The 16529-nt window shown below is 39.6% G+C and overlaps 1 protein-coding gene across 1 annotated transcript; it reads left to right on the forward strand.

The window, feature by feature from the left end:
• Positions 1–8225: 8225 nt before the first annotated feature.
• vgll2b (vestigial-like family member 2b) lies at positions 8226–12655 on the forward strand. The gene is made up of 4 exons (XM_054613230.1): positions 8226–8544; positions 8951–9296; positions 11410–11838; positions 12496–12655. Exons 1-4 carry the CDS (start codon positions 8461–8463, stop codon positions 12537–12539), a joined length of 903 nt encoding a protein of 300 aa, XP_054469205.1. The 5' UTR covers positions 8226–8460; the 3' UTR covers positions 12540–12655.
• The last annotated feature ends 3874 nt before the right edge of the window (positions 12656–16529 follow it).

The following is a 16529-nucleotide window of genomic DNA, read 5'->3' on the forward strand; positions in this document are numbered from 1 at the left end:
AAAAAGTTTGGACACACCTTGAATTCAATGGTGTTTAGAAGGTATATTATTATAATATTTTACTATAACGTTTGGACGCACCTTGTCATTCAACTGCTTTGAAGAATCTAAAATATCATATTCTAATTTTTGTTTAAATATTTTAATGGTGAATTTTATAAAATTGTAAAAATAAACAAAACACCATTGAATGATATATATATATGTCCAAATAATATATACTGGTACTGTATATATATAAAATAAAAATAAAGAAAAACCATTGAATGAGATAGGTGTGTCCAAACTTTTGACAATGGTACTTATATTTATATTTTAAATTTTTTAATTTTAAATACAGTATATATAAAATAAAAATAAAGAAAAACCACTGAATTTATTTTATATATATTTATCCAAACTTTTGACTATATATATATATATAAAATAAAAATATATATATAAAAAAAATAAATATACAGTACCAGTCAAAAGTTTGGACACACCTTCTCATTCAATGGTTTTTCTTTTTTTTTATTTTATATATATTTTTATTTTATATATATAAAGTACCAGTCAAACGTTTGGACACACCTTCTCATTCAATGGTGTTTCTTTATTTTTATTTTATATATTCTTTTATTTTATATATATATACAGTACCAGTCAAACGTTTGGAAAATAAAGAAAAACCATTGAATGGTGTTTCTTTATTTTTATTTTACTTTATATATATTTATATATTATATATATAAAGTATATAAATTTATATATATTTCTTTATTTTTAAATATATATATATTTATATATATATATACAGTACCAGTCAAAAGTTTGGACACACCTTCTCATTCAACTACTTTGAAGAATCTAAAATATAAAACATATTCTGGTTTGTTGAGCATTTGTTTGTTTGCCACATAATTCCACATGTGTTCCTTCATAGTTTGGATGTCTTCAATATTAATCTACAATGTAGAAAAAAAAAAAATAAAGAAAAACCATTGAATGAGAAGGTGTGTCCAAACTTTTGACTGGTACTATATATAAAATAAAAATATATATATATAAATATATATATATATATATATATAAATAAATAAATAAATAAATAAATAAAATATATATTTATATATATATAAATAAATATATATATATATATATATATATAATATATATATATATAAATATATATACATACAGTACCAGTCAAAAGTCTGGACACACCTTCTCATTCAACTACTTTGAAGAAATGACTTATTGGAACTTATTATTATAATATTATATTTCATAATGTTTTAGATTTAATGGAGAAATTATCTCGGTTTATGCCAAACAATTCAACATTTAATTGCATCTTCAGAGGTTACGACAGACAGGTAATAGTGTAGATTTCATGTATATAATGACAATATTAGGTACGTCATAAAACAAAACAAAAACAATTCATCCTGTAGGCCCAGTAAGCATAATATTAAATAACAAATAGACGCTTTACCACAGGGTTTCTGATGGACTTTTGTTGAATTTGGCGTCCTCAAAGACACCTGTTGTTATCGACCTTTAGGTTAGGAGGACACTTGGGGTGGTTATACAAATTAGTGGAATCACAAGGTCATTTATTGTGGTTGAAATATAAATATTTCTCAGACTAAAAACGATTTTAATTTTAAAAATTGTTCCAATATTTGACATGGCATGGAGCCAGGTGGGCATCACTTAAGTTTAAAGGACTAGGCACTTATACACAAAACAAGAAACTTTTAAATGACTTCTTAAATTGGCTGGTATTCCCTTTCGACTTTTAGTCTGCATCTTTTCACTTAAATTGGGCGTTTTTTATTACAGATGATGTTTTTTTCAAAGGAGAAAAGACTTCTATTGAATTTAATTCAAAATTCTGTTCAGAAAATAGTTCTGTTTGTGATTTTTATCAACTTCCTTTTTATTTGGGTACCTAAAGAGTCAATATATTTATTTGAACCTTCACAGCCTGTATTGTGGAAATATTACTGTAAACAGTTCCCAACAAGTTAAGGTAATTTATTTTAATACATCAGTGAGGTATCAGAAATCACCAGAGAACAACAACAAACTTTTCACAGTTTTTCTAAATTTAGATCTTAAGGTATGTCAAACAAAAAAAACCTTTGCCTCCCGACTTAAACCTTTAGCACCCCCTAGCACTGTTTTACAGAATAAGCCTCATTTTCAGGAACTCGAGCTTTACTTGCAATTCAATGCCCTGTCACAAGGTGGCCTCCAAGTCACTGTCTTGAATTTGGGATAAAAGTGAGGCTGTAAGGTCAAGATTAGCTTCTGTGTGGTGTGCAATTATCAAACATGACCATTCAGGACTGCTCCACCATCTCTCTTCCTATGAATCACACTGAAATGCATTCGACACACTCACGCATCCTTTCATTGGTGTTACATTTTGGTTTACAGGCTATTCATTTGTGAAGTGCTCTTGTTGGTGTCCCTTCAAGCTCCGGTGATTCGGACACTAATTAGAAGTGTCTCTATACAGTGTGATATTGTCTCACTTTGTGAAACATCCATTATAAATGCACCAAGTCTATACCTGCTCTTTAAAAACCCTTACAAATATCAAAATAGAATACATTAGACTCTCGGGTCTCGTTCTTTTTGGGGTATTAGGACCTTTGTATGGTTCTGTAAACAGGCAATGCAAGTATTCCTTAACAGTCTTTTGATAGCTTCTTTTTCAACACTTGAATACTTCATATATATCAATGTGTTATTTAATTGACACTGTCATCTCATGCATGCGTGTATACCTTTAGTATCAGTTTAAACCTACCTTGAGCCGACGGGGCATTGGTGGTTGGTTATGTGATGCCCCCCTCTTGTGTACTTATCATTTTTCAGGGCCAAAGGTTGTTCAGATGGCATGTGACTAAATTGCACCTCAGAACACACAACACAAGGCCAGGAATAACCCCACCTTGGAGTCACACAAACACACACATTCGTTTAAAGCCTGCCGGGGAGAACAAGGGGCACAGAACATTGTGTAGATCACAAGGCCTCCTGAACAGAGGTATTTTATTTTAAATTCACACGCAAAACCAAAAAGAATGTATGCGGGGAAACAGAAAAATACATGAGGCCTACACTGGATAGCTGTAGTGTTTAATTAGGAATTCAGTAGGAGTAACACAGGCAAATAGGGATCGCAAACCAGTAGCAGTGACAAGACATTTGACTTGTGAAACATGCCTAGGACAGTAGCATGGCATGCATGTATCATATTCCGCCTTTCAACTCTCAATCATTTTTGGGTGCTTGACTTTTTTTTTTTCCCAGGGGCTTGTTGACTGGTGCGGATTGGACAGGTGGCCTAGCATGGGGAAGAGCTGGCCATTTACCAGCCAATAAAAATAGCTGTGGTCTCCATGATGTCACCGGAGAGTAAATCATAGCTCCTGACTGCAGAGAACGAATGAAAATGAGAGAAAGAAAACAAGTGGCATATTATTTATTTTAAACAGTTTTAATGTTTTGTTAACCTAATCTCAGATTACACTGTTTTTTTGGGGGGCTTCTTGCTTTCACTACTAGCCTATATCAGTTTTCTGCATGTCTTTATCTGCAGGTGCTCCCACCAATGTCGCTACGTTTAATCTATACAACCAGGAAGATGAGAAGAAAGAGCAGACAACAAGAGACCACGTTCCCCACGCCGAACCCCAATAACACTGCCGTCTTCAGCCAGTCATACAGTCTGTAGTTGCCAGAAAGGGTGTACCGTCTAAAGCCGGGGTCTGATCTCACTCCCATACCTGGCATTCTGAAGCCACAACACCATGCTGCCGATGTGGAACCTGATCAGTCGTAAATCTTCTCTGTTTGACCATGTGACATGCCAAATTTGTGATCCTGCCCTCTCGTCCACCCTCCGAATCTCTTTCCTTCCACCTGCAGCCACCCATACTGCCCTTCGAACTGGAATGTCAGGCAGGAAGGTGACAATCTGACATGCCCAGATTAGTGTTTCTTGTGCATCTTTCATTTGTCTGTACGTGTTCCTATGGCTTTATATCTGTATGTGGGAATAAGTGATTGTGTGTGCATAACTCCAGTGACCCAGTGGCAGCATGGCACTCTCGGTAATAAGATGTTAGGAATTTAGCACTTGTCAGCCTCTCCGAGGATGCTGTTAATTCACATTCTGTCTGTTTCAGAGGGTTAGCCCTTAATAGACAGTCAACATTCAGTGTATTTACCTACGTACAAGATCCCTCCCTCTGTGTGTGTGTGTACATGTAAGTATTCAAACTGCTTCCTTACATTAATGACATTTGAGGTTGTCACTGTGCTGCAACTCTGTTTTACTACACTTTTTCTCAGACAACTTGCATTTTCCAAAGCTGCCATAGAGGATTAATAACCAAGAGAACACAGTAAAAGCAGAACCAAACATGTTAAACACGATTAATTACAAACCACACAAAATACTGATAACCTCTTTTTAGTGTTTTCACTATCATCTACAGAACTGTTCATTTCAGGCCGACATAACAATGAACGTGCTTGAGAAAATATCTGACTTTAAGGCAAATTATAAAACATGGTTATCATGAAAATATGTGTGTAGGGATTTATTCAGGTATTTTCTGAGACATTTTTGAGAAAAGAAAGAAATCTGCATTAACTGGACTGTAAAGTAACATCTAAGACCATGAAATTATCCATCAATCAAAATGTTTCCAGCATCCGAAATCCCACATGATATCATGTTCACTAAAAAACATGATACAATACATTGGTACAATTATATTCTGTGATCCCATCAGGTGTCATGTGGTTTTCAAACGGTGCTGCCATGAACTCATACTGATGACTGCAGAAGGTAATAAAAAGCATTACACAATGCAAAAAATGTTGGCGTTGAAAATAATCTTCAGTCAGGTTAAAATGTACATTTCTAGTGAATGGGCTAAAACAAATATGATCCTCAAAAATCTTTAATGATTTTTAACTGACTTCCAGACTCCAAGCTGTGGTATCCTGGTGGTCGGTGAGGACACAATGAGGGAGTTGTTTTAGGAAGAAAATAGCTGCACACTTGCACATTCTATCACAGAAGATTTATCACCAACATTTGTGTAGAGGGATGAACGAGCCAGAACTGTCCATATGTGGCCCTTTGTGTGTGTGTGTCCGAGTGTGTGTGTGCCAAAGTGTCTGTGTTTTCCGATGACACTTGATGATTTTGAACAGCTGAGATGAGTTTGTGTGGAACTGGACAACGGGGCAGCTGTACATCTCTGTCTTGGACATATACACACATACACACAGAGACACATACACACTGAGGCATATAGAACAACGGTGGAATCCTGAGGTCCGACCCCCTTGGGACCAAGCCAGACTGGGACCTTAATAAAGGCCTTGTTGTTTCAGGAGGGAGCTCTTGTGGTTTCAGGTTCTCAACAAGCCCCGTTTTAAAGACCATCGCCATAATCGTCCTCAGTGCATTGTCCTGAATTGCATTTACATAAATGATTGTACAATTTTTTTTTACACTTTGACAATTTCACTTTAAAGGTCTATTGTGTGGGACCTGGCAGCATTTAACGGGGGTGTTTGCAAATTGCAAACAACTGAAACGTCTCCCATGTGCCAAGCGCATGGGAGAACTATGCTGTATGGTCCAAAAACACACGAATGGCCTTCTATAGAGCCAGTGTCTGGTTTGTCTGGTCCGGGCTACTGTAGAAACATGGCGGCTGTCTCCACGAAGAAGACCTGCTTCATATGTAGATATAAATAGCTTGTTTTAAGGTAACAATTCTTATTTTCAGGTGATCATACACCAAATAAAATGTCTGCCAATAGATCCCCCTTAAATGCTACAATCTGTACATTATTTGTAATGTAAAGGGTTAATAAAAGTACACGTGTGCACTCTTTTCTTTAATGTTGTCGAGGTATTTGTAGCAGAGTATAAACTATTAATGGTGGTATTGCAGTGTGAATAGTCGTCTAAATAAAACCAGGTTGCCATTACTACCTCAACAGGCCCTGCAACATCTCAGCCAATGAGAGCCTTTGCTTGGTTGGTCCTCTTTTGAGAGAGGTGGGGCTGGATGTGCTGCAGGGTCACAAGGAGTGATGTAACCTGTGTTTATTTTCAGCATGTACACGTAAATGTAGACACACTGACACCTTCACGCACACTCGCAGACACATGCACACACACACACACACACACACACACACACACACACACACACACACACACACACACACACACACACACACACACACACACACACACACACACACACACACACACACACACACACACACACACACACACAGCAACTGTAGACGCTTGCACATACTGTTCTTTACATGCAAAGATTTTAGCATGCACAAATGAACCTACTGACTTAATTATGGACTTTGGGAACTCTGCCATGTTTCTGCAAGCTGGTTGTCTCTCTAGCTCTCTTCCCAGTTTGGTCACTAAATGACAACTGTTGTATGTGCACATGGACTGCTAGTGGTACACACACACACACACACACTCAATTGAGTAGGGGGTGGCTGTTCCAGGGGGAACACAGAGCGATTAAATAGCTAAAGGTGTGTGTATCACTAGGGAAGACAAGTTGGAGGGAGAGGCAGAGACAGAAAGAGAGACAGAGACACAGAGAGAAATTAAGTCATAGCCATTAATAATAATAGTGGCCTCCCTTTCCCTCGGTCAGCTGCAGCTGTTGATCACGCTGGTGCAACACTGAGCTTCCTCGCATTGCATCACTCTCTTTCTCCCTGACTTAAACGCTGTCCTGCGTTACCCTGCATATATATGGATCTAATGGGTCATATTGCACATCATGCTGCGAGCGTAATGGACTGAAGTAGGATTATTGCCCCATTATGTCCAGACTGATACATTTGTGGAAAGTGGATTTTTCAAATTTCAATCTATTCTTTAATTTGATTTAGAAAAAGACACACTCTTTTGATACTCTACTGATGATATATGCAGTAAAATACTTTCCATTTTAAAGTATTAAATTGCAGTGCTAAGTCAAAGTGAGAACTTGAGTGTGGCATGTCTGCTTTATCCACTGCTATTTAAGAGCGTGTTCAATTCATTAGCATGCCAATAACCTGCCACTGGTTATTCATACTATGTGTGATGTATGCATAGCGAGATGTTGGTCATGTTCTCCATCTAGAGAACGCAGCAGAGGGACGATGTAACTTCCCGAGGAGCTCGTCCACTCGCATACATCAGAGACATTCCACCTCATCTGACACTCGTCCATGGAATTCTGCAAATTTCCCACACTATTCTACCAGGCATTCTGAAGTGCTCGTCAAAAAGACTGGCATGTCCAAACATCAGGCACCTGTAATCACTTAAAACAGGAGAAAATGGACTCCACTTTCTTGAGAATGTATCCAACTTGTTGTTTATGTTTTCAAGATGTATTTTCTGTCACTTTGTACATGGATGTATGATGAATTCTGTGCTCCTGGGTCTGGTCGTGATTGTCATTGGGTATGTTTGTGTGTGTGTGTGAAAATATCTTTTTGTTTGCACTGCTGATAGGTGATAATTTGTCATAGATTTGTGCAGAGTCCCTTTCTCCTCTATGTTAGGATGGCCAGTGTATGCAACCTATAGTTGACACTTATGTGTCATTGTGGGAACGCACTAAATACTTCAAATGACTTGAAGGTTTACTTGGCAACCGATGGCTGTTTTAAGACCACGGATACACTTTCAGCTCGGACGTTTTAAGTATCCAGTACATGGAAAGACATAAAACGTCACCTAATCACATGTATCATGTGCTCATTGTGGTGTGGCTGGTTATAAAGTTCGATGACTTCATCCGACTCTATTTGTGTAAGGGGATGACATTCTATTTAACCTTTATTTTACACCAGGATTAGGAAGTTGTGGAGCCATTATTAGTCACAGGTTGTTTCCAACTTTTCTAGAAAACACTATTGCATGTTAGAATGGAAATGTAGCAGTCCCTGACTTTGACATGATTCACACCTATCATAGGCTTTCAACATCATTACAGCTTTTCAATTAATTATTGGTATCAAAAGGAAACATTTACTTTACTGGTGTGCAATCAATGGTCTGCTGATAGTGGGAGTGTTGGTGGAGTGGTGGGTGTAGGGCTGGTGAAGGTGGGAGGGGTTGACACAGAGATGTACAGGACAGGACACCCTCATGCCTGCTCCATAAACCTCACCACATGTCGCTGCCGCAGCTGTAGAGGAGCACACAGTGAGCGGAGAGGTGTGCTTCTTCTGGGGGGATTATGTCGACGGCGTTTCCACACTGACCACCGGTCACCGAGACCGTCTCTCTTCGGCAGAAACAAACAAACAACAACAACAACAACCGGAATGTTGTCACACTCTCTGTCAGCCAGGTCGGTTTCCACAGAGCAGTGAGGACGCCGCTCATCTACCATGAGCTGTTTGGATGTTATGTACCCAGCCTATGGACATTACGCACCCTACCCGACTGTTCCAGCTTTCATCAACAGCTTACAGGTAGGAAGTGAGCAAATATGTATATGTTATGTTAAAGAAATGCTTTTATTTTCATTGTTACTGGGGAGGTTTTTTATTTATTTATTTAAAGGAGGGGGTTGAGGTGAGGAATGTATGAAGCTTGTGCGTAAAAGCAAGTAACCTCAAGGGTGGTTTAGAGTGTTTGATAGATTTTTGTGATGTAAGTATCTGTTTGATTAAATGAGTCATTTACAAACACCCACATTAGCAGTGCTGTTTGTTCTGCACCCTTAAACTCATATGTATCATAAGAGCACATGTGGACACATGCATACTGCCACACACAAAGAAAAACATTATGGCAAAATGTGTCATCGACCTCTCCAGGACTGTCCTGTGTAACACCTGTCTTAACCCGCTCCTCCCCTCTAACCCCCCCTGTCAGGCTCCCACAGGTCTGAGCAACACTTCTCCTCTCTGCCGGGATTTTATGGACACTCCCAGGGGTCCCGAGGGGATGTCTGGGGCCCCAGGCGCAGGAGGATCAACTTCCTCTTCGTCTTCATCCAACTCTTCCTCTTCCTCCTACACGCCGGCAGCTTTAAGGCCAGAGGAGGGCCCCAAGGAGAAGCAGGAGGCCCCTGAGGCAGAGTACCTGACTTCTCGCTGTGTCCTCTTCAGCTATTACCAGGGAGACATCAGCAGCGTGGTGGACGAGCACTTCTCCAGGGCCCTCAGCTCCTACATGGACGGGGAGGGCAAACGGCGGGCACCAGACCAACAGGGCACAGGTATACCACCTTGTAAGACTATAGTTGTATGAGTCAAATAAGGGCACACACCACTGTCTTCATGTGGATAAAGCAAACCTACATAAATGTAGTGATAATGGACATTTAAATTACTTTCCATGTCCATAATTACAGAGCAGTATGGTATAATTTAGTTGTAGTGGAGAGATTCAACAAAACAACATGTTTGGTTTGGCTTCTCTACATAAAAAGCACAAACTCCAGAAAATCCTATGCCCAGTGTCTGAATATGAAGAAAACAACCACCATTGCATTTCGCAAAACCATGAATCAATTATCTTTTCATGAAATTAATTAGGACCCAATCTGAATGTTATTGCACCAGTTAATCTGACTCACTGCAATGTTTACAAATTTACTTCATGAAGAGTCACGCAAATCTAAAAAAAGTTGTGTGAACTGAGTTTAGGTTGCTTTTGCCATCCACTATTTCCTTGCCGTCTCATAATTCCCATTTATTTATACGAGCACCGGTGACACAGTTGTCTGTGTGGTGTCTTGCGCTTGTTTTTAAGGCCACACAGGGTGAGGGGACAGTTTTGCAGAGCACAGCAGAGCACCAAACAGGTGATGTGATCAGGTGACAGGACTGCTTGTGGGGACTGTTGTCCCTGGAGAGGTGGGGTAGTAAGGTTCAGAGGTCATAAAGGTCAGGAGCTGTTGAGTGTCCAATGGGACTTATTTTGCTCTAGTTAGGGGTAAAGATTAAAGAAGAGCAAGAGAAAGCATGCACACTGTGTATTGTCAGAGTGTTTAGGTTGGGGAAAATTAGGAATCCGAAATATATTATAGACTTTTTGATACCAGGCTCCGAGTTCAGGCATTACATGGTCTTGTTATGTGGTATAGGCTTTGGCAACCTTGCTGAAAAAGACACATATGCGTTCTAAAGCTTTTGTATACTTTCTGAAAGGCAAAAAAAAAATTCACAAATTCCACAAGTATTACTCTGAAAAGCATTACATGTTAGTACAAACATAGTCATTTTCAAATCTTCTATAAACACTAAGTCCTTTTGTACCAGCTGCCTGCAGATTTTCTTTGCATATCCATATAGGGCCTATAAGCTTCTACTCTCTGCGCTATCACTGTTAGTCTCTTTCCTAGCTCAGTTGGACGTCTTCATTTCTGCACTAACACACGCTTCCTGCCTCACAACAGATGCTATGTTTATACATGGCCGTAAGCGCACAGCCTCGCCGGCGTATCCCCTTCAAACGTCTCTGCGGCTGCCATTCTGACTATCGCTCCAGCTCTTGCCCCACAATGGTTGCTCAGTCAGTTGCCTGCCTGCTGGTCAGATTTATATATGCTGTGGCCGGTGTAATAGGGGCAGAGGGAAACATTAGCTCTCAGGGTGCCGCATGGTGTCTTTTTTCAGAGGAATATCTATATATATAAGTATACTGCTAAAAACATATAATGGCTCACTGACATTCTGTCAAGGGCGAGGAGAGGGGGGAGCAGAGAAAACAACAGGTGAGGGTGCAGGAGACAGAAGAGAGGGGCGGCGGGTCCTAGCACAGGGCAAGGTTTGCGTGTCTGAATGAATATGTGTGTGTGTGTGTGTGTGTGTGTGTGTGTGTGTGTGTGTGTGTGTGTGTGTGTGTGTGTGTGTGTGTGCATGTGTGTGCTATGAGACTTTCAGAAGTTCTCGGCTGACATGAGAGTGAGAGATGTCACCACAGTAAGTGATTTAAGGCTTTGTGAGCCTTGGACTCCCTCTAGGTCAGAGCGTCTACCTTATATAGAATCCTAGGATATAGGGACGTCTCTCTTTCTACGTTTCTCTCTCTCCCCTTCTGTCTGTCTCTCTGTCTTTCTCTCCCCCTCTGTCTTCTACACTCTTGGTTGTGTTTATTTCTGTGTCTTGTTGGGGCTAGGGCAGTGTGACAGTATGATCCAATGGGGAAGATATCTGGGCCAGAGGGTGTAGCAGTCATGTGAGTGACATCTATGTTTTAGCACAGGTTGCTCCTGTTGATCAGCTCAGGCCTTTTCCATTTGTCGCTATTAATCAAGATCCATGACTCGACCAAAATTAAATGTTGTTTATCCTCTTTCCCCCCTCTCTGCCTCCATCTCCCATTAGATACCCCTTCACCTAGCAGTCGGCGAAGCTTCCCCCCATCCTTCTGGGACAGTAACTACTCCTCGCCGCAGAGCCGCACGCACTGTGAGACTGGTGCGCCTTCCTATTCCATGGACCCATACGCATCAGCATTGCACCCGGGCCTGCCGCACCCACACGCTCATCATCACTCCCACCCTCACCCATCAGATAGCTGGGGATATCCCCAGGCCCCAGCCTATGGCCACCCACGGCCTCTCCACGAACTGTATTCACAGTCAGGTTTGGAGCCCCACTACGGGCCCCTGCTCATGCCCACGGTGAGGCCACCTCATCCCCTAACCTTGCCAAGCCACTATGATGTGAGCAAGCTGGAGCCCACTGCCTCCTGGCCCGGCCTGCTTCCACCAGGAGACGTCAGCCAGACGCTGGCACTCAACATGGACGCAGGTAACCACTCAACTGTGTCAGGCTTTTACAAATTCTGTCAGTGTTACTTTATTTATAGTTTATAAAATGTCTCTTATCAGACCAGATAGGAAGATCAGAGCAAAGAAACCCACTCAGATATCAGTGTAGACAGATGTAAATGGCAAGTTTTGATTATTTATGGCTATGAGAAACAAAACATATCTTTTTATGTATCAACTTGAGCAAATGAGAGCGCGCTTTAAATTATGCAGGGTATCAATTTGGCTTTTTATGTTCTATTAATTGCTAAAAACATACATTTCACCTCAGGTATTGAACATTGACTTCACATAATGATAACAGAAGAAAACACACATTCTAACAACCATTTACACAAACACACACACACACTCAAGCACACATCTGTATTTTCTTTCAACCCTTGTGATACCCGCTGTAGGAAACTCATGCACACATAAATATGCATTTGTCATGTTGAATACACTAGGCCCTGCCATTGACACTCCCACACCCTCTAACACACACGCCGACACACACAATACATTATAATCATCACAGAAGCTCTCTTTCCCCCCTCTATAACTGGATGTTAGGCAAAAGTAGGTTCCATGACAACCTGTGTTCTGTTGTTCGCCGTTGTCCTCCTCATTGTTCCCTTGTCTTTTTTTCCCCCAGGCCTCCAGCAGCACAAGAAAGGCAAGGAGCTGTACTGGTTCTAACGAGCCCTTCAGTCACATTGACCAGCCATTACCAGATCCAATTAGTCCCTGGACCTGCTCCGCTATTGAAGCAGCGTGTCCCTTTATCCCCCCACACACTCCATCCCCATCCATCCACCCCCTTCTCTCTGCTCCTGGCCTCCCCTGCCAGTATACAGCCTTGCTCCAGGTCGACATGTGTGCACCATGGAGATAAAGCAGGGAGAGGAAGAGAGAGACAGAGAGAGAGAGAGAGAGAGACAGACAGAGTGTCACTGTCTATAATCTGTGTGGGTTGCTCTCTCTCTCTTTCCCATCTCTCTTCCACTCTCTCTCCCCACGCTGCCGGTGCAGCACAGACCTTGGCAAGGTGTGAGCCACAGTGACCTGTTTGGACTGAGAACGACAGGATCACAACAGACCTTAGAAAAGGACAGAGAGATAGAGGGATGAATGGAGGGACAGGGGGATGAAAACTGGAAAGCAGGGATTCCCTCCAACGTCCCTGGTTATCTCCGTCTCATGCTCTTTGTGGGTACAGTGGTTGTCATCATCCACTTATCTGCGTTTCACAAATGCATCATGCAGCGATTAACAGGAGCAGCAATTATGGTGGTTTATGCTTTGTGACTTTAATCATGACGCCTTTTTTTTGGTTGTTATTATTTGATTTTGCCCTCTGAAATAAAGTGTTTCTATTTATTGGTGTTTATGTGCATTTCTAAAATGTTTGGTTAGGCCAGTGATCTGAAATTATTGTGATTGCGTTTATTGTGTTTTCTAAAGGGAGAGTTGATGGAGATGACCATACCATGTTTTTTTGGTGGACTTTCTCATGTATCTATGAAGCAATCTTTTGTGTCGAATAAAGGTCATTTTTCAAAAAACATATTAAAAGTGTGTTAAATTCTACAAGTATTTGTTTTCTCTGAACAGACTCAAATCTTGTGTTTTTTCAATTTGCTGATGATGATGTTCCATTTGATTTCTTTATTTCTCTTTGTCAATTATTAGATGTTTTGAATTTGGACTTTCTAAATACTTCTGGGTTGTTCTTGTGTCCAAGAAGATTGTGATGTCAATAAATATTTTTATGGTTTAATGACACATCTCATAAATGTTCACCTTACATTGTGTTATGATAAGTAGTGTCTTAGCCACTATTAATTTTAGAGGACGTTGTAAGTGCAGCTGGACAGAAAGAAAGAATACGTCCAAAGTAATACTTACATTCAATCTTCAAGAAAGGTGTCCCAGTGTCATTGGGTAGAAGACACTTGGGAGTCAATGAGGGCTTGATGGAGGCTTTAAGATAATTTTCAGATTTTACACACTGATATATAGAGTGTGTTGATATTTCAGCATCTGGCTGTGCTACTAGAGACAGTAGCACAGCCAGATGTGATTTAGGTTTTGCTATGCGACTCGCCTTATTTAAAAGGCCCTCCATTTGAATTCCTGCTTGCATTCACAGTTTGTCACCTATAAAGTGGGAACGAGTGGTGAATGCCAGCAATGTGTAACCAGAGATGCAGCCAGTCATTCCAGCTATGCACCAAATGTTGCTGTCTTATTGATCCGATAATCAGATTATGTGCATGGCAGTTTGGGCCACTGTCACAATTTAACGGCTGTTATGTGTGACCCCCTACTAGAGAGCAGCCAACTATGTGATTGGCTCTAAGCTGAGGATACATGTAGAGTAATGAAATTAGAAGAGTTTACCGGGGATAGCGTTCCTCTCAGTTTCCCATGCCAGGCATCTTACTGCCTTTTCACACTAGTATTGTCACTGGGCCTCAGGGTTTCCCTTTCACACCACATCCTCCAGGATCCACTCCATAGTTAGTTTGCACCCACAGCTATTGTCACATTATGTTACTAAGTTGTTGCTAAACTCTACATAGCATCAATCATTTCCATGTTAACCATCATACTCTATCAGTTTTTATAAGAAAATCACTGCATATTTCATCATTATGGATGCTGACTGTTACAGTGATATTAATAAACTGATTTAGAATTTCCATTGGAATTAGCCGCAAAACTATTGTATTTAATTGTATTATTGATCCACTATAACATGTGTGGGAGCTGTGTTTACTTACTGAACAGAAACAGTGTACACAAAGAATAAGGCAAAGGCGCCCTCTCCTGGTGTGGATATAACACTGCAAAAGCCAGCTAGAAAATGAATGAGGATTTTCAAAACCCTTACTTTTGATTGACTGTTGTTACATACTTGAATATGTGTGAGGCAAACTAATCTACAGAAGTTGAGAGCAGAACTATGGAAGCTTTGAAGTTGAGAAAGAAGGGTCTAGCAAACTGCAAACAGAAAGGTGCTGATGAATTTATTTTATTCCCTTTTAGTTAATTATTTTACTCCAAAAATGCACCCGCATTCAACTTTAAAAAATGTAGATACTGCACCATGTCTTTTAATGGTTGGAACGCTCAGAGAAACTTCATCTACAAACAAAATTAGTTATTTTACGTTTCTTGTCCATTTTAGGAAATTTGCCTGAGAAAATGAACTTTATTTTGATTATTTACAGTAGATTTAAGTAATTTGAAGACGTCACTGAGGGCTCTAGGAAACAATGACAAATATTTTCCAGTATTTTTGGACATTTTATAGACAAAACAACTAAACCATTAATTAATAAAATAATCATCAGTTTAAGAATAAACAATAATGAAAATAGTTGTTAGTTGCGGCCCTAATTTACATATATAGTCTTCAAGAATTTAAATATTTGGCGTCTGTTAGTGTAATATCACTACTCATGAAATCGATATAATAAATAAACTTACAATTTAATACATTTAAATATGTTATTTAAAGTAATCTAACCACCAAATCAGAGGAATTAAACTTGAGTATGAGATTGATACATCTTTATCTATATGATCATACTTGGATTTACTGCCTCATTTAGTTACATAGAATAACTATTCATTATTAAGATGTCAGTTTATTAAATAAGATTTTGTTCATTGACAAATAAAAGCTCTGGGAAAATCAATAAGTTCAAATCAAATGGACAAATATGACAAGTAGTAAAAGTATGTTGCTGTTATAAGATGTACTATGATGCTGATAATGAGATTATTAACAGTCAGTGTGGGTTGTATTCCTCTAAACACAACAGCAAACCAAAACAAAAAGCTTGTGTTTGCCTCAGTTAAGTATCATCAAGGCAAAATCTGGAAAATGTTTGTAAGAATTATAATCATGAGTGCAGTGTGCTTAATTTTACTTTGACAAAACTAGTTTTGGAAAAACCCTCTGATTTTCTTCATGTACTGTACCCGGGTAGACTTCGATAAAGGGAAGTGACAGTTATCAGTCCCCAACATTAACCAGCATTTCCTGAACAGCTGATTTACTGTGCTATGGTGTCTATCACTGAGTCAACTTTTACAGTAAGACAAACCCTAAGATGACCAACTGTCAACCTCAGAGACAGTAGGTCATATGACTGTTCATTGATGACAGTCACATGATACAGTATGCAGTTTCACATTCAGTTTAAAATGTATACAATTATTACATCTACTGAAATTAATGTAAATCAAACTGTATATTTGTCTTACATTTTATTTAATGTTGAAATCATAAACCTGTTCTTTTTTGATATTCCATCTTCCACTAAATACTGTGATATTTACTGTACCATCTTTACAACCTGACACTCAACCTGTTAACTGACAGTATAAGACCTGATTTGCTCGCCTTAACTTCAGAAAGGTTGCATGACTGTGTATCTCTGCCCTGCATTTCAGATAGTTAATGTGTCATTTTTAGAGCTGTCATAACTGTCATGTGCAAACTGAAGGGACAAATAAAGCACATTGACATGCAACCAAAACAAGTGGTAAACAATGTAGAAGTGGTGGTGGAAATCACAGAAAACTTTTTATTTGTCCTCTGCAGTTGGTTGGTTTCTGTATTGCCTTTTCAGAATCAAACAATGTATGAGCCCCTACACACACAACTGCCAATCA

Source organism: Anoplopoma fimbria, chromosome 15, assembly GCF_027596085.1.
Source record: "Anoplopoma fimbria isolate UVic2021 breed Golden Eagle Sablefish chromosome 15, Afim_UVic_2022, whole genome shotgun sequence".
NCBI classification, from domain to species: Eukaryota; Metazoa; Chordata; class Actinopteri; order Perciformes; family Anoplopomatidae; genus Anoplopoma; species Anoplopoma fimbria.

Coding starts and splice junctions, on each gene's coding strand:
- vgll2b (XM_054613230.1), top strand. CDS start 8,461: ATGAGCTGTTTGGATGTTATGTACCCAGCCTATGGACATTACGCACCC. Junction 8,545..8,950: donor CTTTCATCAACAGCTTACAG/GTAGGAAGTGAG, acceptor CCCCCCTGTCAG/GCTCCCACAGGTCTGAGCAA. Junction 11,839..12,495: donor GGCACTCAACATGGACGCAG/GTAACCACTCAA, acceptor TTTTTCCCCCAG/GCCTCCAGCAGCACAAGAAA.